Source organism: Bos grunniens, chromosome 2, assembly GCF_055505025.1.
Source record: "Bos grunniens cultivar Pamir isolate PY7600 chromosome 2, Bosgru_T2T1.0, whole genome shotgun sequence".
NCBI classification, from domain to species: domain Eukaryota; kingdom Metazoa; phylum Chordata; class Mammalia; order Artiodactyla; family Bovidae; genus Bos; species Bos grunniens.
Window position 1 is genome coordinate 15,805,797 of NC_141166.1, and position 24,252 is coordinate 15,830,048.

General features: G+C 40.1%; 2 protein-coding genes across 5 annotated transcripts in view; one reads left to right on the forward strand and one right to left on the reverse strand.

Annotated features, from left to right (window-relative positions):
• Nucleotides 1-16,550, forward strand: RBBP4 (RB binding protein 4, chromatin remodeling factor). Of its 3 annotated transcripts, none has more exons than XM_086334510.1 (12): nucleotides 1-326; nucleotides 685-832; nucleotides 4,158-4,303; nucleotides 11,271-11,444; nucleotides 11,790-11,905; nucleotides 12,024-12,184; nucleotides 12,287-12,413; nucleotides 12,558-12,635; nucleotides 13,208-13,284; nucleotides 13,379-13,436; nucleotides 13,526-13,636; nucleotides 15,576-16,550. In XM_086334510.1, exons 2-12 carry the CDS (start codon nucleotides 774-776, stop codon nucleotides 15,639-15,641), a joined length of 1,173 nt encoding a protein of 390 aa, XP_086190636.1. In that variant the 5' UTR covers nucleotides 1-326; nucleotides 685-773; the 3' UTR covers nucleotides 15,642-16,550. The 3 variants fall into 3 exon arrangements, with proteins under 3 accessions (XP_086190636.1, XP_086190626.1, XP_086190630.1); XM_086334500.1 differs by having other exon boundaries at nucleotides 1-126; XM_086334504.1 differs by having other exon boundaries at nucleotides 1-126; nucleotides 688-832.
• SYNC (syncoilin, intermediate filament protein) overlaps nucleotides 16,025-24,252 on the reverse strand; it is an 18,485-nt gene continuing 10,257 nt past the window's right edge. Inside the window, exons 3-5 of one of the 2 annotated variants that reach the window (XM_086334484.1) lie at nucleotides 19,438-19,562; nucleotides 19,177-19,253; nucleotides 16,025-17,836 (exon numbers count right to left, since the gene is read on the reverse strand). In XM_086334484.1, the coding sequence (XP_086190610.1) occupies nucleotides 17,826-17,836; nucleotides 19,177-19,253; nucleotides 19,438-19,562 (213 nt within the window). In that variant the 3' untranslated portion in view covers nucleotides 16,025-17,825. The remainder of the gene's footprint in view (nucleotides 17,837-19,176; nucleotides 19,254-19,437; nucleotides 19,563-24,252) is intronic. The other variant, XM_086334488.1, reaches the window with a different exon arrangement.

The window sequence follows — 24,252 nt, forward strand, 5'->3', positions numbered from 1 at the left end:
AGGGGCAGCAGGAAACAATAGAGGCCGCGCGCGCAGAGCGAGCGCCCGCAGGCTCCCCGCCCCTCCCGCAACGCTCAACCCCGGGATCCCCGCCGGCTTGCCTACCCGCCATGGCCGACAAGGAAGGTGAGGGTTCCGGGGCGGCCCCAGGAGAGTGGGGGGTGCCGGGGTTGCGTAGCGGCCTCGAAACGGCCTAACAGTGAGGACAGGCCAGACTCAGCTGAGTGTCGTCCCCGCCATCGCAGGCGTGAGGAGAATCGCTCCGCGGGGCGGGTTAACGGCGCTCCAGCTCCTCCAGGGCTGAGGCCCCGGCGCAGCGGCTTGAGGCAGGCATTTGGGTCCCCGGCGGGTGTTTGGTCCTTTTCCGCACGCCCTGTCGGTCTGCTCGCCTCTCTCCGGGTCCTCCCTGCAGTGCTTACTACCCGCAAGGGCCGGTGCTCCGGCCTCCAGGCCGGTTCTGTGCTCCTCCCGACGCCGTCGCCCGAGCGGTTAACGGCATTTGGCAGCGATGAGCCCAGGAGTTAAAGCCCCGCGAGGCCGGAGAGCGGCGTTGGTGGCTGTGCCTCGGGGAGATTTAGACAGATCTCCATTTCAGAATCGGGATTTAGGAGTGCCGGTGGCTTTGGAAGTGTTTACTCGGTTTCCATTTGTGGTCGCTAACTTAATTTGTTTTTTATTTTTTAGCAGCCTTTGATGACGCAGTAGAGGAACGTGTGATCAACGAAGAATACAAAATATGGAAAAAGAACACCCCTTTTCTTTACGATTTGGTGATGACCCATGCTCTGGAGTGGCCTAGCCTAACTGCACAGTGGCTTCCAGATGTAACCAGGTGATAAGAATCCGTTGAATGTTATTTTGTTGTGTTCTCAGTGTAGATTTCTCACATTGATTATCCCTGTTTTCCTCTCTCCAGTCACCCGGAGCGGACACGTGATCAGAACCTATTGGGGACATTTTTTTTCTAGGCCAAAAAAGACAAAATGTGAAACTACTTTGCAGTTTACTTGATAAGAGAAAACATGTTGATGTCTTCTTTTTCTGATAACTGAATTGAATAGGCGTATTATAACTGTAGTTGACCAAACAATAATGTAAAATTTGTCAGCTTTCAAAAAGTGATTATGGTAAATGCAGTTCTTTCAACAAAAAAAATTTTGAATCTCACAGTCGTTTATACTATCTGGTTAATGCAGAGATGATTGTGACATGATAACCTGCCACTCAGAACAATCTTTAAAAATTACATGTGTACTGAGTAAGTACGTTTCTTCAAAATTCAGGACTTTTAGAAGTCAGGATATTTGTGAATTGTGGTTATTTGACTATGTTTTTGCTCAAAAACTGACAATTTATGCAAATATTATTAATAACAATATGAGCCTACTATCCTCCGGTTGGCATTTAAAAGGGGGGGATCTGTCCTAAGGATTTTTTTTTAATTAATTTATTTTTAATTGGAGGATAATTGCTTTACAGTGTTATATTAGTTTCTGCCATACATTAGATGAAGTAGCAATAAGTATACTTATGTCCCCTCCCTTTTAAACCTCCCTCCTTGTCCTAAGTATGTTAATTAGGAGTTCCCATATTCAGTTGATTATCAGAATTATTTGAATTCAGGGTAAGAGGAGTTGTTTCTGTTAGTTGTCAGTAGTTCAGACCACTTAGGAACTTGTGGCAGGATACTTAAAAATAGTTTGAGCAGTAATTCTAGATTTACTATAGTCAGGTAGTAAATTGTATTGGACCAAAGGATCCCAAATATTGGCCACCCCGTCCTTACTAAATCATTCTGGAAAAGCTTTCCATGTAATGTGATTAACTAGGTTTGGAAAACACAAGCACTTGCTATGGCTCAGAGGTTAAAGCGTCTGCTTGGAATGCAGGAGACCCGGGTTCGATCCCTGGGTCTGGGAAGATCCCCTGGAGAAAGAAATGGCAACCCTCTCCAGTACTCTTGCCATGGAGAATCTCCTGGAGGGAGGAGCCTGGTAGGCTACAGTCCATGGGGTTGCAAAAAGTTGGACACGACTGAGCGACTTCACTTTGACTTAAGACTGAATAACCCAAGGCTGAAATCTGTGTTCTTAGTAGCTTTCTTCTTTACAGATGTAGATGAATAAGCCTTTCTGCAGGATTAGACTTTGGTCCAAATACCCTTCCTTTATTTTGGTATTGTACTTGTATAACAGTGTTATTTATTTTTTTAGGATGGGATTACTTACAACAACTCTCCCTAATGTCTGTTTAATGTGTGTCTGTGTGTTTTGGTGTTTATTTATATTCTGTTTCTTAGAAAGAATGATACGGTTGTAGTTTTATAATACTCTTCTTCACTCCCGCACTTCCTTTAGTTGTTTAACTTTGTAAATACAAGTATCCCCAACTTTATGTTGGCAGCCCTCTTATATTTCCTCTTCTTTTTGCACATAGGATATCTGAAAGTGTGCAGAGGAATTTCTGCTGGTTATCTTTACACCCAGCTTCTGAGCTCTACCTGAATTTCCAGCTGCCTGTTATTATTGGTGTCTTCTCTAGAGTATCTTATTAGCTTTCCCTACATGATGTGGTCCAAACTAAGTGTATTTTTTCTATGGCGATACCAACCCAGCTTTCTTCTATTGTTTCTATTTCTCCTTATCATAGTTGACTTTGGTTTGACATTTCTTAGATCTGTTCCCCCCCTCCCCTCCCCCCAGCCCTTTCTTGACTTGGCAGTCTGTTTATAAGCCCTGATGAATTCTTGTGTAGCATCTTTCCCATCTAGACTGGGGTTCTCAAACTTTTAACAGGCATCATAATCAGCTGAAGGAATCGGAAAACTTTTTTTTTCTTTTTACACTGGCCATGCCCTGAAGCTGCAGAATCTTAGATCACCAACGAGGAATTAAGAAAGCATTGAGTCCTAACCACTGGACTGCCAGGAAATTCCCTGTAGAACAGACTGGTTTTTTCTTTTTTTTTAAATATTTATTTATTTGGCTGCATAGAGTCTTAGTTGTGGTACATGGGAACTAGTTCCCTGACCAGGGATGGAACCCAGCCCCCCTGCATCGGGAGCACAGAGTCTTAGCCACTGGACCACCAGGGAATTCCCAGAACAGACTGTTAAGCACTACAAATCACCCCCCCTAAGTTTCTCATTGAGTATGTCTATAGTGGATTTGAGAATTTGCATGTGGGAGTTCACAGATAATGTTGATGCTTTTGTTCCCCATACCACACTTGAAGAATCTCTGCTTTATGCTTTACACTGAATTAATCCTTCTGACATAACTCAAATTATGGTACATCCCTTATAAATTTTCCATGGTTCTTTGTTCCTTTTAGTAGAGAGTTCATATGTTAAGCAAACATTCAGTACCCTAGGGTCTGATTTCAATCTGCCTTTTGACCTTCTCTCCCACTGTTTTCCCACATTCAAAGTCATTTAGATTCAGTCCTAGTTCTGTTACTTAGTTAATCTTAGGCCACCCGATGGGCTGTGGCCTGCCAGACTCCTCTGTCCATGGAATTCTCCAGGCAAGAATACTGGAGTGGGTAGCCATTCCCTTCTCCAGTTGATCTTCCTGACTCAGTGATTGAACCCAGGTCTCCTGCATTGCAGGCAGATTCTTAACTGTCTGAGCCACCAAGGAAGTCCGTTTTCGCAAACCATCTTTAAATTAGAATATTACTTCATAGTGTTGTAACCTTCATCTTTGCTTACCTCCCTTGGAATACTGTCTTTCAAAGCTCTTGTCCCCCTCTTCTGGGTTTTATCTCATTTTGAGACATTAGCTTACCTGATGTCAGTCCCTTTCCATTTTAATGAAGTAACCAGAAGTGTTCATATACCCAACAATTGGTTTTTTTCTCTCCAGCTACTTGTAAAGGATGAATAATTAATTTTTATTTTATTCTGTCAGACTTTTTCCTCAAAAGTAATTGTAAATATTTGGCCAAGTTAAGAAATAATTACGAAATTAAGTGGTATGTGGTACCTGCCCTCAGCTCTGTGGAAGATATGTTAAAAGTAAGGAAATACGGCTCTTAATGACTTCTTTCTCTCAAAACCTGTTTGTAATAATGCCTTGTATATACATGTATGTCACTGACTTTGTGGTCTCTCTTAGTTTATTAAATTGACTATTGACCATATGTTGCTATTACAGACCAGAAGGGAAAGATTTCAGTATTCATCGACTTGTCCTGGGGACACACACATCAGATGAGCAAAACCACCTTGTGATAGCCAGCGTGCAGCTCCCTAACGATGACGCTCAGTTTGATGCTTCACACTACGACAGTGAAAAAGGAGGTAGGAGTCTTAATTAAAGGTGAAGGGAGGAATGATACTTATTTTGGTTATATTTTTGTATCTCTGAATTATCATTAAAAAGTGTGTACAGTTTGATAAAGTAGCCTCTCAAGAACAAGATATTAAGCTTTGAAAAGCCTGATTTTCAGTATAGATATTAGATGTCAGAAGACATGTAACATGTACTTGGTTCTGTAATTTTTCTATAAACTTCCTTCAACTAAATTTGGTGGTAGGCAAATTTCAAGAAGTTAAAATCCACCATAGATTATTGCCATGCATGCTTGCATTCTCAACATGGAAGATACTGCCCCTGGGGAATTGAAAATTGATTCTCAGAGTGGGGCATGTGTGAAAACAGTCTTATTCTTTGAACTGTTTCAAGCACAGATATACATAGCATGCATAAACAATACACAGATTATCTGTGGTATTAGAATTTCATTAAGGTGTCAAAATATCTTATGGGGCAATAATGGGGGAAAAAAAAGATTGAAAAGCACTGGCTTTAAATTACCCTTTCCGGTGCCGGTGTTGTCTGCGCTCGCGGTGAGAGCGCTCGGTGCCACGTTTCACGTTCTCCGTCCTACGCCGCTGCAGCCCGGGCCTTGCCTGACGCAGCCATTAAAAATAAATAAATAAATAAATAAATTACCCTTTCCAGGTTTAAATGGTAGAAAGGACTTAACTATGGTATTTGCTGTATAGTATATAAAAATTAAATGAGTGTTTAATTATATCCTATTTTTAGGTGATAACGTTAGGGCTTAACTATTCATGAATTATTTTTTTCCCTTTCAGAAGAGATAGAAATGAGTGGGTTTCCTTTATTATTGTCCTTGAACTCAAATTATTACCAAAGGTAGAAGATAGACTTTCAGTATTGAGATTTGTGGCCCCAAAAAATGAATGTGTAATGTTTCCTTATCTTAGATTTCTGCAGATTAATCGAATCCATTCCATTATTTAAGTTATTTTGGTTTCCAGTTATTTGCCAAGATTGTCATGTGCAGTTATTCTTTTGATCATTCCATATTTAGCTTAGCAGAATGCAAAATAAGTTCTTAGGATAAGGGCCAGCAAACATGATTTTGCTTCACTGACCTGTGTGTGTGAGCTGTAGGGTATGGTTACTGCAGAGATATTCTCTGGGTAGGCATTAGTAGTGATGAAGGGGTCTATGCTTAAACCGCAAGGGGCATAGGTTCAGTCCCTGGTTGGGGAACTAAGATCCCACATGCCGCACAGCCAAAAATAGCAAATTTTTTTGTTGTTAGAAAAAAAGAATCAGAAGACTAGGGCTTGGGACCCTGTTGTGCTGCTCACTAGCTGTGTAGTTTGAGGATAAATCTTTTAGCCTCCCTGAGCCTGTTTTCTTTTTACTAAGACAAACTGTCTTTAAATAGAATTTTTAGTTATTTCGGTATAAAGCAAATATTCTGATTGGTAATATAATAAATCATCTTTAAAAATTGAAGCAGGGCTTTCCCTGGTGGTCCAGTGGTTAGGACTTCCTGCTTTCAGTGGGGGGTGGGGGGTGGGGGGCGGGTGCTGTTTGCTCCCTGGTCTGGGAAATAAGATCTCACAAGCCCGTGTAGTGCAGACAAAAAAAAAAAATTGAAGCAACTATGTGAACCCCTCGCCACATAAATCTGTCGTTTATGGATCACTGTTAAATTGATAGTTTTCTAAATGATTTATCCCAATTATTGGATCACTCACTCAACAGATACATTAAGTACTAAGGATAGGTAGTTTTTCTTTGTACTGGGAATATAAGATAAAAAATACTTCGCAGCCTCATGTATCCCAGACATCTTTTTTGTTGAGCATATGGGCATGTGCCTCCTTTTGATGGCTGTATACTCTGCTGTGGTTACTCAATTAACATTTAAGTGGTTTCCAATCTTTTGACTTCAAAAATAGTCTTTGTGCATATATCTTGCATAGTTTTGCTGTAGAACAATTACCTAAATTGAATGTTGATTAATTTGCAAGAACATTTCCAAGTATATTGGTACTGCTAAGTTGCCCTCCAAATAAGACTCTCAGTTTCACCAGTAGCAGATACATTGATGTCTGTTTCTGCATGCTTTTACCAGCATTGAATGCTGCGCTCTCATTTTACTTTGTTGTTGTTGGAGGGGTGTTTTCTTTCTTGGTTTTGGTTTTCATGTCATTTGGTTTTTAACGGCTGCTCCACGGGGCTTACAGAATCTTAGTTCCCCCACCAGGAATCGCATCAGCACCCTTGACAGCAAAAGTACAGAGTCTTGACCACTGGACCTCCAGGAATTCCCTAACTTGCTTTTTAAGTTATTTGTGATGTTGGACTTACTTTAAAATATTTATCTTTTGTCAGTCTCTTGAACTGCCTCTTTATGTGTTTTTCTCATTTTTTCTTTTGAGTTAACTATATATGTAATGTAAGTTATCCCTAATAGGTTATAGATAATTTTTCCCCTGTTTATTTTATAATCTTGAATCCTATTTATTTAAATTTATTTATGACTGCTGGATCCTTGCTGCTGGGCAGGCTTTTCTCTAGTTACAGCAAGGAGGGCTTCCTTGTGGTGCAGTGGCTTCTCTCATCGCAGTGGGTTCTCTTGTTGCAGAGCACAGGCTCAATAGTTGTGGCACATGGGCCTAGTTGCTTCGCAGCATGTGGGATCTTCTCAGATCAAGGCTGGAACCCATGTCTCCTGCATTGGCAGGTGGATTCTTGACCACTGAGCCACAGCTATTTAGTTGTGTTCTTTACCACTGAGTTCCCTATTTACTTTAGAAGCTGTGAATTTTTAATTACCCACCTTTCCTTTGGTATCCTTCAGATTTTGTCATTCTTTGAAAGGCCTTTCAAATCACTCCAAGGTTTTAAAATAGTTATCTGTTTTCTGGTACTTCTCTCTTTTGACCATTAAAATTTTAAATAGTTGATTTACAGTGTTGTGTTTCAGATGTTCAACATGATGATTCATTGGGTGTTTTGTTTTTGTTTTTCCCATATTTCATTAAGGCTACCACAACATTGGGTATAATTCCTTATGTTGTTGTTTAATCGATAAGTCTGCCCCACTCTTTGCATGCCTGTGGACTGCAGCGAACCAGGCTTCCCTGTCCTTCACTATCTCCCGGAGTTTGCTCAAACTCATGTCCATTGAGTCAGTGATGCTCTCTACCCATCTCATCCTCTGCAGCCCCCTTCTCCGTTTGCCTTCAGTCTTTCCCAGCATCTTCATATCTGAAGTTGATGATATTTCTCCCGAAATCTTGATTCCAGCTTGTGATTCATCTAGCTATGCATTTCACATAATGAACTCTGCATATGAGTTAAATAAGAAAGGTGACCATATACAGCCTTGACGTACTTCTTCCTCAATTTGGAGTCAGTCCACTGTTCCATATCTGGTTCTTTTTTTTTACCGCATACATCCTACTTTAAAAGCTTTTCTTTTATTTACCAGCACTGGAGACAGATTTGATGCCCATTGGTTTAAGGGAAAAAAGCTAGAAATACAGCCACGAGGCCTGTGTCTCCCAAGGAAAATAAAATGTGAGAATTTACCAGAAAATTCTAGACACTGAATTGAAAAAAAATAAAGGAGTTATGCATTCTGATCCTCACTGATCTTCAAAAGCCCAAGTGATTTCCCAAGTGTGATTTAAATTTATGATAATTAAAATGTATTTCTATGCTTTGTATGGACTTTGCCGCTGCTAAGTTGCTTCAGTCATGCCTGACTCTGTGCGACCCCATAGACAGCAGCCCACCAGGATCCCCCGTCCCTGGGATTCTCCAGGCAAGAACACTAGAGTGGGTTGCCATTTCCTTCTCCCATATCTGGTTCTAACTGTTGCTTCTTGACCTGCATACAGGTTTCTCAGACAGATAAGGTGGTCTGGTATTCCCATTTCTTTAAGAATTTTCCACAGTTTGTTGTGCCACACAGTCAAAGGCTTTAGTGTAGTCAGTGAAGCAGAGAATTAAATGGTTTCCTGAAATTCTCTTGCTTTCTCTATGATCCAGCAAATGTTGCCAATTTGATCTCTGGTTCCTCTACCTTTTCTAAACCTAGCTTGTACATCTGGAAGTTCTAAATCCTTGTTGATTATCTATTTTGTTTTTTGAGTGGCATCAAACCAATTTGCTTTTGCTGACTTGCTTTTCTGATGATACCTTTATCCCCCTAATACTTAACACTATAGAAACTATGAAAATAAAAGTAATGTATTTGACATGATTGTATGACTGCAATACATCTCCCTATTTAATCCTCACAAGAAAACTGGGTAACTTCCCTAAGGTTACATACCTTCCTTTTCTCTTCCTTTTCCATCTCCTCCTTCCTTCAAATCATTCAGATGGCTGGACAAGCTTGGTGCTTAAAGGAAAGCAGGTGCTCTCTCCATATGGTCTCAACAATGGTGGAAGTAGATACATACCAATGTCTCTTAAAGCTTCTTAAGTGGTTGTTACACAGATAGATTCCTAGTCCCTCCTTGCTCTTAGATGAAGTGTCCTAAAGTCTGAGATCGAGCTATTAAAATTGATTACCATCTGCTTAGCCGCATTTGATCTGAGGTACTTGGTGACAGCTTCAAAAGATCATTGAACTTTCAAGATGAAAGAACAAAAAATTGGCTTAGGCTTGTTTTGACATTTAAAAAGAATTTATGTATTTGTATTACATTCAGCCCAGCTATGGTCATATTTGAAGCCCTGAAAATAGGTTTGAAATTTTACTTCAGATTCTGTTACCAAGATCTTGAAATATCGAGTTTATTTTTAGCAACTTATTGGGGAATTGGTTTTGACGGGGAGTGTTTGTTTTTGAGTTATCTTTAGTCTTCTACTTCAGTTATATGTAATAAACTAGTATTAAGTCATGATGAAATAATTGGAATATTTGACTCAAGATGTTGCAACTTATTCTTAATTTCAAAATGTTTATGGACTAAAAAAATGGCAAAGTGGTAGAAATTAGAATGCTGGTTATCTAGTTTGTCCAGCAGTATTAGTTGGGAGGGATACAGAAGTGCCTTCGGGGAGGATGAGAGTGCTAGAGATGTTCCATGTTTTATCGGGTAGTAACTCCCCTGATGTACGCATGTGTAAAAATTCATCAGGCTACACAGTTTAAGCATATTATTATATTTCAGTCTTTTTAAATAGTATTTTACGAGGGAAGCAAACAAAATAGGAGTGTAGTTAGACCTTGATAGTCATTCACTGTATTGTACATTGATACCTCAGTCTTTGTTCCCTACATTAGATTTGGTGTTTTTGCTCTCACGTTAAATTTGAGCAGTCCCTGATTATTTGTTAAATAGATAAATCCTCATCTTCATAAATCTCAGTTGTGAATCCTCTAAGCTGATTTTTTTTTTAACACATACACACTGATATAGTTACTCGTTTGTTTATTTCTGGCTGCACTTGTTCTTTATTGCTGCATGCGGGCTTTGTCAGTTGCAGAGAGTGGGGCTGCTTTCTCGTTTGAGAGCACGGGCTCTAGGCGCATGGGCTTTAGTTGCACCACAGGGGCTCATTAGTTGTAGCGTGCAGGCCCTAGAGCGTGCAGGCTTCAGTAGTTGTTGCTCTGTGGCGTGTGGAATCTTCCTGGACCAGGGATTGAATCCAAGTTCTATTGTACTTTAACCGCAGGTAGCGGGGGAGAGGGTGCCTCTGATTAGTAGTATGTTGTTGTTTAGTTGCTAAGTCTTATCTTGACTCTTTTGCAAGCCCATGCACTGTAGCCCACCAGTATCCTCCATCCATGGGATTTCCCTGGCAAGAATACTGGAGTGGGTTTCCATTTTCTTCTTTGGGGGATCTTCCCTATGCAGGGATCGAACCTATGTCTCCTGCATTGGCAGGCAGATTCTTTACCACTGAGGCACCGGGAAAGCCCTAGTAGTAGTATATAGCTGATAAATTGTGTGCTTATCTCCTTGTGTTTGGAATAAAAGTTCTTTGAGATCACATATCCTAATCATGCATTCTTTTTGCATTATAGAAATTTGTGGTCTAGAATTCTGGAGGGAGTTTTGTTCAATGTTTTTCTTTGCCCCCTCTTTGAGAATCTGTTTTGAACTGTTTTTAGGCTGTTAGCTTGTTTGAACCACTGCTTTGCAGTGTATAAAATTATTTTGAGGTTGAATGTTATCTGCTAATCATATTACCCAACTTATCAAACCTGTGTCTCCTGCATTGGCAGGTGGATTCTTTACCATTGAGCCACCAGGGAAACCCTTGCCAAGATTTATATAATGACAAATTATATTCTTAAACATTTTATAATGGTACTTGGGAGAACTCTGTAAGTGCATACAGTAGTCAAATGTGAATAAAATATGTTTTTGTCTAGTCCTTGCCTACCTGGTTTATTTCAGCCAAGGACTCTGGTTGGCAAGTGTAAGTGGGGGGTCAGGAAAATTGAACCAGCTGTTGTGGCTCTGTTTTTCCTCACTAATACGAGGAAAGGTGTCAGTATTTCAGGAAGGTTACCCCAAACTAGAGATTGAAAGGGACTAGAGAGAGTCCCTCAAGAGGAGGGACTCTTTAGTACCTAGCACACTGTGTATGTATTTGAGATTTATTAGGTATATAATTACCAAAATCATTTTAGGCATAGCTGAAAGAGTATCATAGCCGAAAGGGATCAGAAAAATGGGCATTCGTTTTAGGTTCTGCTGTAGTCACGTCACCATGAGCAAATTAATACAGGTCCTCTGAGCTCCTCTTTTTCTCATGTGAAATATTTGGAGATAATTCTTCCCTACTCCGTACAGTTATGGTAAGAAATAATTGAAATAAGGAGTGTGCACTTTATATTGCTAATAAATATTGATACTGCTTCTAGTATTATACCAGTTCATTTATTAAAAGCCTTGCCTGTGTCAAACTTTGAGTAACATAGAGTACTTCTTGCTTTGTCCTCATTTGCAATTAACATCTTATTTACAGAATTTGGAGGTTTTGGCTCGGTTAGTGGAAAAATTGAAATAGAAATCAAGATCAACCATGAAGGAGAGGTAAACAGGGCACGCTATATGCCCCAGAACCCTTGCATCATTGCAACCAAGACTCCATCCAGTGATGTTCTTGTTTTTGACTATACAAAACATCCTTCTAAACCAGGTATCTTCTCTCTTCTATTCAAATACAAATGATGTATCACTACAGGAATACATTGCTTCTCTCAGTTTTAATTGCTAACTTATTCATTGTGTATCTTAACATCTTGTGAATTATGTTGATATGTGTGGGTACTACTCCTTCAACCTTCTTGCCTACATCTGGAAAAAGAAATTGCTTTTTTACATAGAACAGAATGTGCCGCTTTTAAATGTTATCTATTTGGTCATAGTCTGTATTTCTCATAAAAAATAAGAGCTTTAGACCTCTTGATAAAAATTCCATTATGCTAAGTAGGTCCAGCGAGGCAGTGGACTGGATAGTCTTGATGTGTCTGTTACTTTGTAGACCCTTCTGGAGAGTGCAACCCAGACTTGCGTCTCCGTGGACATCAGAAGGAAGGCTATGGGCTTTCTTGGAACCCAAATCTCAGTGGGCACTTACTGAGTGCTTCAGATGACCACGTGCGTATCCTTCCCAGTGTGAAGCACATCTGGGCTAGTTGTATCAGCGTTTTCCTCTGGGGTATATGAGGAAGTGAGACTCTTTCTTTTATATAATAGCTCATTTTTCTCATTTAAGACCATCTGCCTGTGGGACATAAGTGCTGTTCCAAAGGAAGGGAAAGTTGTGGATGCGAAGACCATCTTCACAGGGCACACGGCAGTAGTGGAGGATGTCTCCTGGCATCTGCTCCATGAGTCCCTCTTTGGGTCGGTTGCTGATGATCAGAAACTCATGATGTGAGTTGAATCCATCTTTTTCTCAATATATTATCTAAGTTGTATAATATTTGATTATCCATTTTAAGCTTCTTTTTCCCCGTTTTTTTTCTTTCACTGAAGCTGGGATACTCGTTCAAACAATACTTCCAAACCAAGCCACTCAGTTGATGCTCACACTGCTGAAGTGAACTGCCTTTCTTTCAATCCTTATAGTGAGTTCATTCTTGCCACAGGATCAGCTGACAAGGTTAGTGTGATTTATCTTTACAAAAAGACAAAGGGTGGATTTCTCTGACTTCTTTTGAATGCACGGAGATCTTTTAGTTGTGAATTTTCTTTTTCTCATTAAAAAAATTTTATTGATTACTCTGGCTTTCCTTTTTGTACATAGACTGTTGCCCTGTGGGATCTGAGAAATCTGAAACTTAAGTTGCATTCCTTTGAATCACATAAGGATGAAATATTCCAGGTAGGAGAAACTAATGCTTCTAGTGTTTTTAATCAACTTTGTGCCTGACGTGTGTCTCTTCTCTTATTTCCATTTCTTGGTAACTTGCCATACCTATCATAATTTCACAGTTCAGTCCTAAAGTACTGACTCCCGAGTTTTCTGCCTAATCAATTTAATTAAGCTCCTTTCTTAATATGCAGAGCCCTCTGACTCAGTTCAAGAAATATTTGTTACATTATGTTCAAAACTGAATGCAAAGGCACTGTGTGTAATACTGAAAGTACTTGGGTAGATTGTGTGGATGAGCTGTACTTTAGTTTTTAGGTCAGTGTTGGATGACATTTGGCATTTATCTGTTTGTTTTGGCTGCGTCAGGTCGTCACTGCAGGGATCTTTTGTTGCATTGCACAGGCTTCTCTAGGTGTGGCTTGTGGGTTTTTGTTGCCCTGCGGTGTTTGGGATCTTAGTTCCTTGATCAGGGATCAAACATTTTTCCCCTACATTGTAGGGTGGATTTTTAAGCAGTGGACCACCAGGAAATTCCCCTCTCCTCAGTTTTCTAATTGATGGATTTTTTTTCTTACATATAGGTTCAGTGGTCGCCTCACAATGAGACTATTTTGGCTTCCAGTGGTACTGATCGTAGACTGAATGTCTGGGATTTAAGGTATGTCTTGTTAAATTAGTTTTTGTGAAGTTCTTTTCTTACACTTTCCAGAATTACTCAAGGTAAATTTAACTTAAAAACTTTTTTGTGCTAGTAAAATTGGAGAGGAACAATCCCCAGAAGATGCAGAAGATGGGCCACCAGAGTTGTTGGTATGTTACAGATATTGAGCACAACTGAAATAGTTCATGATTTATTGTCCTCTGTCTGCTTTTCATCTCTGTTTTCCTCCCTCTTTCAGTTTATTCATGGTGGTCACACTGCCAAGATATCTGATTTCTCCTGGAATCCCAACGAACCTTGGGTGATTTGTTCTGTATCAGAAGACAATATCATGCAAGTGTGGCAAATGGTAAGTGTTTAGATAAATGAAACCTAGTATTATTCTGTTTATGTATACTTCAGTACAGCTGGCAGCTCTGTTAGTTTACTCCCACCATGTGACTTACCTGTCCATTGTCAATGTCTACTCTTATCTGGTTGTCCCAGTGTCACAGCATCAGAGAGTACTGTTTCTCCAGGAAACTTGCCTCGATTTCAAAAACATTACCTGCCTTTTTATGCCCTGGTTGAAGGTGATCGCCCTGCTTTGAGTTTTCAGAGCACTTGGGATTTAATAAAAATAATTAACAATGTCTCATGTTGCAATCCAAGAAATGATTGCCTTCTGGACATGGATGGTGGTGATACTTGCACACACAGTATGGATGGACTTAATGCCACTGAACTGTACAGTTAAAAATGGTTACGATGATAAACTGTGTCTTTTACTACAGTTTAAAAAACAATTGCATGACTTTTAAATGACAGTGGCTGAATAAATGAAAATTATTCTAAATAAACCTTTATTATCTCAGAGTAGATCTAGAACCAGGAAGAAGTGCCAGAGGTGAGATTTTGGCTTAGCATGAGGGAAAAACATTTTGATACTCAGAACTTTCATATGGAATAATGCTATTAATCAAAAATAAGTAAGATGGGAATATTTGTGTTTTATGAGATTAAGACATGTTCTGCATCCATACTTTGGAATATTACGTATCAAAAAGAAGTACACTAGTTTTGTAAGCTATTCATGATACATTGATAAGCTGGGAAAAAGCAGATTGTAGAACAGCGTGATAGAATTTCCTCATATTAAAATTTGGGTTTCTAGTCTTATGTTTAATTATATGTAACTATTTGATAGAAGGCTATTTGCCAAAATGTGGTTGGTATGTTTAGGGAATGCTTATACTCTTGAGATTTCCTGAGTAGTAGGAGTCTCTCTTGCTATTTATAAGTAGCCCCTTGTGCCCAAACCGGGCCAGAGGGTGGGGAACAAGGTTGTGAGAAAATTTACAGCCAAGTGGGACAAAAGTGCTTGGGTAGCCTGAGCTATCAGGGCTTGACACTGGCCTCTGAAGTCTTGTGGGTGTGAGCCCTTGGTCACAGATTTGCCTCCAGCTGGTCAGCATCAGGATTGAACTGAATTGTTGGACACCCCATTGGTGTCAGGGGAAAAGATACCACACAACTGTTGTCAGACTGCTCACGCAGTTGTATACATTCTTGGTCCCTGTAGTCAGGTTATAAGCTATGTCTATCCCATCCTCTGCAGCATCTGTCCTAGTGGTTTGTGCATAGTTCACACTGAGAACAACAAAGTAGTACATGTAGAGTTTACCTTATGCAAGAACGGTTTCTCTTTTAAAAATATTTATAAATTGAGATTTGATTTTGAAACATGGTTTTGTTGAGGCCTGGGGATTCTTTTTTCCTCCATGTACAATTCAGCAAATTTTAGTATAGTCACAGAATTGTGCAACCATCACTACCGTTAGTTACCCCAGAAACCAACCCCATACCCAGTAGTCATTCCTCCTGTTCACCTCTAGTCCACCCAGTACTAGGCAGCCATCACTCTACTTTTATTTATCCATTCATCAGTTGATGGACATTTGTGTTGTTTTTACTTATTATGATTAGTGTCTGGTTAAAAGATTCAAGGTTAAAAAAAAAATTCAAGGTTGATTATCAAGACAAACAGTAACCATACTTCAGTTTTTGGGGAATATCTTAATGGGGAGGCGGTTGGCGTATGGCCAACTGCCTGTTTTTATTAGCCCACAACGATACCCATCCATTTGCAGGTGACTATGTCTGCTTTTAGCAAACTGCTGCAGAGTTGAATAGTTAAAACAGACTATATACCCCACTGTATGTCTTCCTGGCCTCATCTATTTTCAGCCTTAACTTCAAGAAGTAACTTTCCTGTTTACTCAATACCGTTTTCTCTTTGTTTTTGGCAGGCTGAGAACATTTATAATGATGAAGACCCTGAAGGAAGCGTGGATCCAGAAGGACAAGGATCTTAGATCATGTCTGCACTTGTGATTTTTAGACTCCCCTTTTCTTCCTCTCAACTCTGAGATTGATTTAACACTGGTTTTGAGACACAGACTTTGTTTGGTTATCTCTCTATAATAAGTTCTAGCAACAATGTTATTAGTCCAAACAGAAGGTGTTTTCTAAATATTAACTGGGGGCTTCTTGATTCAGCAAAGCCACAGACTTATATTTAAATTTTCTTTAGGAATTTTCTAGTAACAGAGGTCTAAAAGTAGCCACAAAAAGGGGAATATTGTGTGTGGTTATTTTTCTTCTTATGCTATATCCCCAAGTTTTTCAGACTCATTTAAGTAAAGGCTAGAGTGAGTAAGAAATAGAGCTAAGTGAGGTAGGTGTCTGAGCCATGAAGTATAAATACTACAAGATGTTGTTTTTATTCAGGAAATAGGGGAGATTCAAGTCATACAAATTCCTACACGCTGAACTTTCCAGGATGCACATTTCCTTACATAGACCAGTCTCCTCTCAGTTTCTTCAGTTAAGTCAAAACAATGTGTTCCTCCTTCCCCATATATTTTTGCTTGTTAGTGTATTTCTTGAGCTGTTTTCATATTATTTCTTTCCTTTCTGTGAAATGGTTTTTTAAAAAAACTTGGGACCACCAAGTTGTAAAGATGTATGTTTTTACCTGACAGTTATACCACAGGTAGACTGTCCAGTTAAGTTGAGAAGAGTGAACCAATAGCTTGTATTTGTTTTTAAAATTAAATTAATCCTGGATAAGAGTTGCTTTTTTTTTTTTTAAGGAGTTAGTCCTTGACCACTAGTTTGATACCATCTCTATTTTGGGTGACCTGTTTCACCAGCAGGCCTGTTACTCTCCTTGACTAACTGTGTTAAGTGCTTATAATGGAATAAATTGCTTTTCTACATAATCCCATGCTGATGGGTTTTATTTAGTGCATAACATTCATCAAACACCAGTCTCTGGCTTCTAGAAAAGTTGTTCAGATGACAGTTATTTTCTGTGGTCTTTGACTACCAACAGCAGAATTAAATATAGTAGACCCAGAGGTATAGAAAAGAGCTTACTCCTTCCCAGGGGAAGTGAAAGACATAAAACCCTGAATCAGGTGTACAGATTAGGCTTTGGTAAAATAACATCTTTTTGAAGTCTTACCTCTAGAGAACCACATGAACTTTTAAGAATGTTAGAGGCAGTGTGGCAGAGAGAATTTAAGGCAAAATTTAAATTCTGAAAAGGTGTTTGACCTTTTCTCATGGAGGTTGAATCTCCCCAGTGTATTTCACTGGGGCCTGTACTTAGAGGTTAAAAAAGTAGGCTCTTGAAAGCCAAGTACCATAACCAGATAAAATGCTTGGTTCTTTGCCAAACACCCAGTCTAACTGAAGAGATCACTCTGACCCAAAATCATTTTCATAAGGTAAGATATTTTGGGAAATCTGGATTGTTTCTTGTTTGTTTGTTTGTTTTTAAGTGAGTAGTTCTTTTAGAGTAAACCTACGTGAATCATCATAGACTTAAAAACTTTGTAAAGGAATTCAATTAAGGTATAACACTCATGGCACAAAAGGATCCAGATTGTAAACCATATACAGTTTACCCTTGAACAACATGGATTTGAAGTGCACAGGTCCACTTACACAGATATTCTTCAATAGTAAATAACAGAATCCACAGAGGTGAAGGAATCTTTGATACCAAGGGCCAACTAAGTTATGTACAGATTAAGCCCCACATTGTTCAAGGGTCAACTGTAATGATAATAGGGTGCCTTTTTTACTTCACCTGTGTTCCTGAAAAACTTTGTTTTGGGTCAACACAAGGCAAGGTACATTTTTCACTAGAGTGTGTCCATACATTCATCCTTTACTCAGTGTGCCTGTGGAAGGTTGCTGATGGCTGACAGGAGACTCATTTTTCCGTTCCTCAGTGCACTGAGATCGGTACCAGTAACGTATGAAATAGAATACAGCTAAGAGTGGACTGACAGTGTTCTGCCTCCAGCCAGCCCTAGAATCTTTTTAAACAGGTCAGCCAGTATTTGTAACTTTCCCAGAGAGAACTGCTTGCCAAATCCATGACACTCCCTTCTCTGTTTAGAAAAAAGTATGTCCAAAGGGTACTTAGTGATCCTTTGCTAAGAAGTTTTTTTTTGTTTCTTGGTTACAGATTCGGCCGTATGTTTCTAAACAGCCCCTGTAAGGTTGAGAGAAAAAAGGATAAGTTGAAATTTTGCAACTTAAAATAATACAGTATATAATACAATTTTTGTGGGTTTTTTTTTTTTTTTTTTTGGCTGTGCTGTGTGGCTTGCAATTAAGCCACACAGTTCCCTGACCAAGGATTGACCAGGCCCCAAAGCATTGAGTCCTAACCACTGGACCACGATGGGAATTTCCATTATAAGGTTTTTAACAATGAATTTCTGAAGCTTAGTGCAGATATGTTAGGGAGAGCTTGCTAGAGCGATTGGCATCTAATCAGGGATGACTTTGGTAGGGGCTCACTAAAAATTTCATCTGCCCACGTTAACTTTACAGAGGTATAACAAGGTCTGAAATTCTGTAGTTTTGATTTCTTTGGATTAATCATTGTCTTCTCCCAGTTGTACTTTTCATCTGATCCACACAAAGGTGTTTAGCAGCTCATTTTCTTCAATTACAGCGTTCTAGTGATCTCTCAAACAATAAGCATGGTCTGTTATGCCTAGATAAAACACAGTAGAAGACAATTATAGGATGGGAGTTCCCTGGTGGTCTAGTGGTTAAGATTTGGTGCTTTCACTGCTATGGCAGGGGTTCAATCTCTAGTCGGGGAACTCCTGCAAACTGCGGAGGAGCCAAAAAAAAAAAAACCTAGTACTTCAGGAAAAGCATCAGTTACAATAGTTACTTATGAATTTGTATCCAAGATGTAGGGTTAACTAGGAAATTAATAAAGATTTATAGACTTAATCTAATACCCAATTTCATCTTTTTAAATCCTTAGTGTCTATCCAAGAGAGTCTAGGATTTTATAAAGAATGAGAACATTGGAATGTAAAGAAATCACTGGATAGATAGATGTGTTGCTTGTTTCACAAATTAAGCAATAATCAATGTCCTTTGGTCTATAAACAACACCCTCTTCAGCTTTTTAAGTGACTGTTAACAGGTTACTTTAGCCTTCTTGGCCTCCTTAGTCATAGTCTGAATTAGATGTCCTAACTGCCCTCTCTGCTATTCTAAGGAAACTGTTTATGAATAGCAGATAGGGTCAGGTAGGGTGAGGAAAGTAAGAATGCAGAGAGCCTAGATGTTTTATCCTGTTCCAGATTTCCTGGTGACAATCAGGGCGTGTTTTAAGTCCTACTAGAAACTGAAACATTGCAAAGGACGCCTGAATACTTGAACCAGGCAGCTTGGAGGTATGTGTCATCCTGTTAACTCCTAAATGATGTAATTTGTTATTAGACACACAGGTTTTTTTTTGAGGCATTAGTCCTGTTAGGAAAGCGGCAACAAGGCAGACACCACTCTTGTAACCGTAAGTATCACCTTGAGACGGTGTCTCGATTCCACCTGCCTCAGAAGTGGGAGCGTTAGCCTGTTCCAGGCTCTTAGGTAGCATAGCCCTTTAAAAAAAAAAAACAAAAACCATTTGCCTTCTGTTCATGGATGAGCACAATTTGAGAGTTTCCCCCCAATTTTTTTTGTCTGCTTTTCACTGTTGAGAAATTTCTCATGAGCAACCATCTGCCCTCCCCACCATCCCCTCAGCCAGAGTTGGTTGAGATTTGGGGAACAGCAAAAACTGACTTGTAAGTTGCGAGCTCTTCGGCAAGGCTGACTCTTAGCTGCTCCATCTCTTTGTTCTTCTGTTGCTGGAGTTGCACCCCGCTTCTTAGCTGCCTCTGTCGTTCTTCCATTTCCTCCAGCTGTTCCTGCATGAGGGCCAAGCACATCTCTAATGAGCCAAACAATAAAAACCTGACGTCTTATTATAAAGCATTTCTTTACACATTGTTTTATTTCCATAGCAGTGTTGAGATTGAGAAGATGAGATTCAGAGAACGTGTTTTGACAGGGATGTTTTTGAAAATGGTGACCCAAAAGCAGTCTTGCCTGAAGTATTGGGGAGGATTTTGATCACTTAGTTGGTGAACTAAGAATTTTTATAGACGCTTAATGAGCAAGTTTGTTTCCATTAAGATAATCAGTTTTTATACTACCCTATAACTTAACTGAAGTTGAAAGAAACCAAGTCTTTATGTAAGCAGGTATATTTGAATAACTGTATTTGAAGCTCCTTGAAGTCAGACATAGCTTTACTTAGTACTTACCACAACATGACATACAAGCAGATGCTTAATTAATGAGGGTATCATAGTTGTTAATTTCCTATATCCTTCACTTATTATATCAGGGCAATTTGTTCTAAAGTGCTAATTTGGAAAATGAAGGTGCTATGCCCTGGAGGCCCTTGCATCTCAGATAACTTTCCCATTGTGCCAAAACCAGGTAGGATCATTCTACAGATTTTCTCTGTGGATTAATGTCTGTGGAATGATGTAAGAAAGATGTCAGCAAGTCAGTCTGTGGCTTGGCTGCTAGCTGGCATGGATCCTCAGCATGGGGGAGTTGGGAAGGAAAGGGAGTGCTGAAATTGGAAGGCATATTTTTAAGGGGCAACGACTATCTTAGATTTTGAATAATAAACTTGGAATCCAGTTCGGGTGCATACTCTGGATGGTGGTTGCTCAGTTGTGTCCTACTGTTTGCAGTCCCATGGGCTCTAAGCGCACCAGGCTTCTCTGTCCATGGGATTTTCCAGGCAAGAATACTGGAGTGTTGCCATTTCCTTCTCCAAGGGATCTTCCCCATCCAGGTTGAACCTGGGTCTCCTGCATTCCAGGGGGTTTCTTTACCAACTGAGCCAACAGGGAAGCATGTTCTAAATAGAATGATCTAAATAATTTGTTCTCTGAGTCATCCTTGGTATACCTGAGGCATGTCAGTTTGCAGTGTTTGATATTGTAGCTGAATCTCAGCTTTCATCATACATTGTCAAAAGGTCATTTTTTAGTGCCTAGTCAGGTGGCATAGTGGTAAAGAATCCACCTGCCTGTGCAGAAGACTCAGAAACTTGGGTTTGATCCCTGGGTTGGGAAGATCTGGAGTAGGAAATAGCAACTCACTCCAGTATTCTTGCCTGGGAAATCCCATGGACAGAGGAGCTTGGTGGGCTATAGTTCATGGGGTCACTAAGAGTCGAATATGCCTGAGCAACATCAAACACATAACCATGCTTTGACACCATGCAGAAATGTGGCCTTACCATCTAAGAGTGTGTTATCTAAAAGCGTCTGCATACCTCTGTGCCCCAGTTTCCCAAGCCTTGCTATCTAGTAAACCTGTCATTTGCTCGGTATACAAAAGAACATGCTTGTGAAGACAATCTGTACTGATAAGCTCTTGACAGGGAGAAGCTGTCACAGAATGAAGTATTAATACAGTGACAGAAATGAAGGACAATCTCCATTCTTTATCCTATGTAGCATCACTGGGTTAACATTTTAAAAACTGCTTTATCAGGATTTCCCTGGTGGTCTAGTGGTTAAGACTGTGCTTCTACTGCAGCAGGGCACGAGTTTAATCCTTGGTCAGGAAACTAACATCCCACATGGTGCAGCCATGAAAATGTGTTTTATCATTCAGTCTTTGATAGGCTTTCCACTTTGTTTAGTCTGGCATTTAGACTCCTGCTAGTTTGACCCTCCAGAAAAGGCAATGGCACCCCACTCCACTACTCTTGCCTGGAAAATCCATGGACAGAGGAGCCTGGTAGGCTGCAGTCCATGGGGTCGCTAAGAGTCGGGCTCGACTGAGCAACTTCACTTTGACTTTTCACTTTCACGCATTGGAGAAGGAAATGGCAACCCACTCCAGTGTTCTTGCCTGGAGAATCCCAGGGACAGCCTGGTGGGCTGCTGTCTCTGGGGTCGCACAGAGTCGGACACGACTGAAGCAACTTAGCAGCAGCGGCAGTTTGACCCTCACTTCTAACTAGGACCTCCATTACTCCTTTAGTCTACACTGTCCAATATGGAAGTCACTAGCTACATGTGGCTTTTTTGTTCTTGTGGCCACGCGTAGGTTCTTGGATCTTAGTATGTCTGGCACCCTACACATAAAATGCTTATTGATGTGAAGCATGCAGGTAGTAAGCATATTCCATCTTTTGGCACTAGAAGTCTTCCAATTTCAAGGTAAAAGCTTGATCATTCTTAGCAAACTCACCCCACCCACTGCAACCAGTCCCCAAATTCTGCCCATTTTCCTTCACATCTCTCTCCTCCCACTAAATGGTCTTTCCAGGTTCTTTCAATCTAGCCTCTACACTGCCACTTAGAGTGCATACTTATGTGCCAGGCACATTATAAGTGCTTTACAGATACTATTAAGAAGTTTATTCCTTGCAGCAGACCCATTAATCCCATTTTACATGTGAAGGAGCTGAACCACAGGTTAAGTAAGTTGTCCAAGGTTTCACAGTTAGTGGTAGACCCAGGATTTGCCATTACCTTAGAGCTTATACTCTAACAATTGCTTTACTGCCTTCACATAAATAGATATAAAAGTAGAGAGAGATAACACAGATGCATGGGTGCTAAGTTGCTTCAATAGCGTGCGACCCTATGGATTGTAGCCTGCCAGGTTCCTCTGTCCATGGGATTCTTTTTTTTTTTTGTCCATGGGATTCTCCATGCAAGAATACTGGAGTGGGTTGCCAAGCCCTCCTCCAGGGGATTTTCCTGACCCAGGGATTGAACCCATATCTCTTAACATCTACACTGCTAGGCGAATTCTTTACCACTAGCTCCATCTGGGAAGCCCAGATACATATAGATAGGCAGACTTAAATGGTCTTCAAACTGTTTTCCATGAAACCCCAGGAGGAGGCCATGGCTGGAGTGTGCCTTAAAGACTTGGCTCAAAACCTTGTAGTGTGGACCTGAACTGGATTTCCCAGGGTTACATCCCGCCTCACCCCTCCTAGCTGTGTTACCCTGGACAAATGACTTCTCTGACTCACCTGTTTACTTGTTTCTCAAATGGTGACAATAGTTATACCTATCTCAGAGGTAAGAATTAAATGAATTATTACATGTAAAGAACTTCAAGTACACCTGAGCTATTTTTAATCCTTGTATGAAATTTCCCCCTTATTTCCCCAAGGGTAATTATACCTGCTTCATCAGTACAGTGTTTTATTCCTACAACTATTACATTGTCTATCACATTGAAGCATGTTATTTCATTGATTCTAAAACTCACACTTTACATACTTAGATACAGATGTCTTCGATTTTAGGAAGTTTTATCTTGTATCCTTCCTGTACTATAAACTTTTATCATGAATTTTTTTCTTTCTGATTGTTTTTCTGTTTTTTAATTTCTTTTTGTTTATTATTTTTTAATTGAACTATAAACTTTTTGAGGACAGTGACTGTCCGCCACCCCTACCCCTCACCACAAGTTCTCATCTCTTGCCACCACATAGCTCATTGCCTGGCACAAAAAAAGTAGGCTAAATATTTGTTGAATGAATGGGTGATGGTGATGAAAGCAAATTTAAAGTCACCAGGGTGATGTGTACCCTTGAAAAGTAATCAGATGCCATACATGGCCTTTGGCAAACAGTTTAGGAGAAGTCATTTCAGAAAGAATTCTCTTTCAGACCTTTTTTCCTACTTTAATTGTGGTATAGAAATAGGAGACTTTCATCAGGGTTGTTTCTCATAGAGTGATCTTTGGAAAGCTGCACAGATAATCAAATCTGAAACAAATCCAGTATGGTGATGCAAATCACTGGGGAAACAGTTCTAGAATTCTAACACTATATAAGGAAATTCTAATCCCAAGGATTCCCTACTTAGTGCATCACCATCTGAGTTAGCCTTGTCTGAAATCTTAGCATCCTCTGACTTCTCACCTCTGCCCCACTCATTCTGTAGTCAAAATTCTTCTACGTTTGTTCTTGCTTCCCTTCCTTTTATTTTGCTACCGTTGTTTCCTCTTACCTGTAGTAGCTTCCTAATCAGTCTCTCTTGCCTCTCCGTCTCTAGCCCATTTTACACACTGCCACCAATAATGTTTCTAAAAGGAGAGCAAGGGGGACTTCTGGTGGTCAAGTAGTTAGGAATCTGCCTGCCGTTGCCCAGGAAGATTCCACATTCTGGGAGCGACTGTCCTCATGGCCACAACTACTGAGCCCCTGCTCTGGAGCCCAAGAGCCGTGACTACGGAAGCCCTTGTGCCTAGAGCCTGTGCTCCCCAAGGAGAAACCACCACCAGAATCTCGTGCACTGCAATTTAGAGTAGCCCCTGCTCACTACAACTAGAGAAAGCCTAAGTGCAGCCAAAATACTGCAGCCAAAGACCCAGTGTAGCCAAAAATACATTTTTTAACTGAAAAAAGAGCGAGGATCATGTTAATCCCTCTATTAAATATCTTTAAAGAGCCAACTGACCACTGAATAAAGTCCAAACTCCCTAGGCTGGATTTAAAGTCTAATGGGATCCGCCCTGACCTACCTTCACAGTTCAACTCACCTCTCAGTTTTTCACCTG

Bases quoted from the DNA above. Each gene is read 5' to 3' on its own strand.
- RBBP4 (XM_086334500.1), top strand. The intron at 4,304-11,270 runs GTAGGAGTCTTA...TCTTATTTACAG, and splicing joins CTACGACAGTGAAAAAGGAG to AATTTGGAGGTTTTGGCTCG. The intron at 13,285-13,378 runs GTATGTCTTGTT...TTTTTGTGCTAG, and splicing joins CTGAATGTCTGGGATTTAAG to TAAAATTGGAGAGGAACAAT.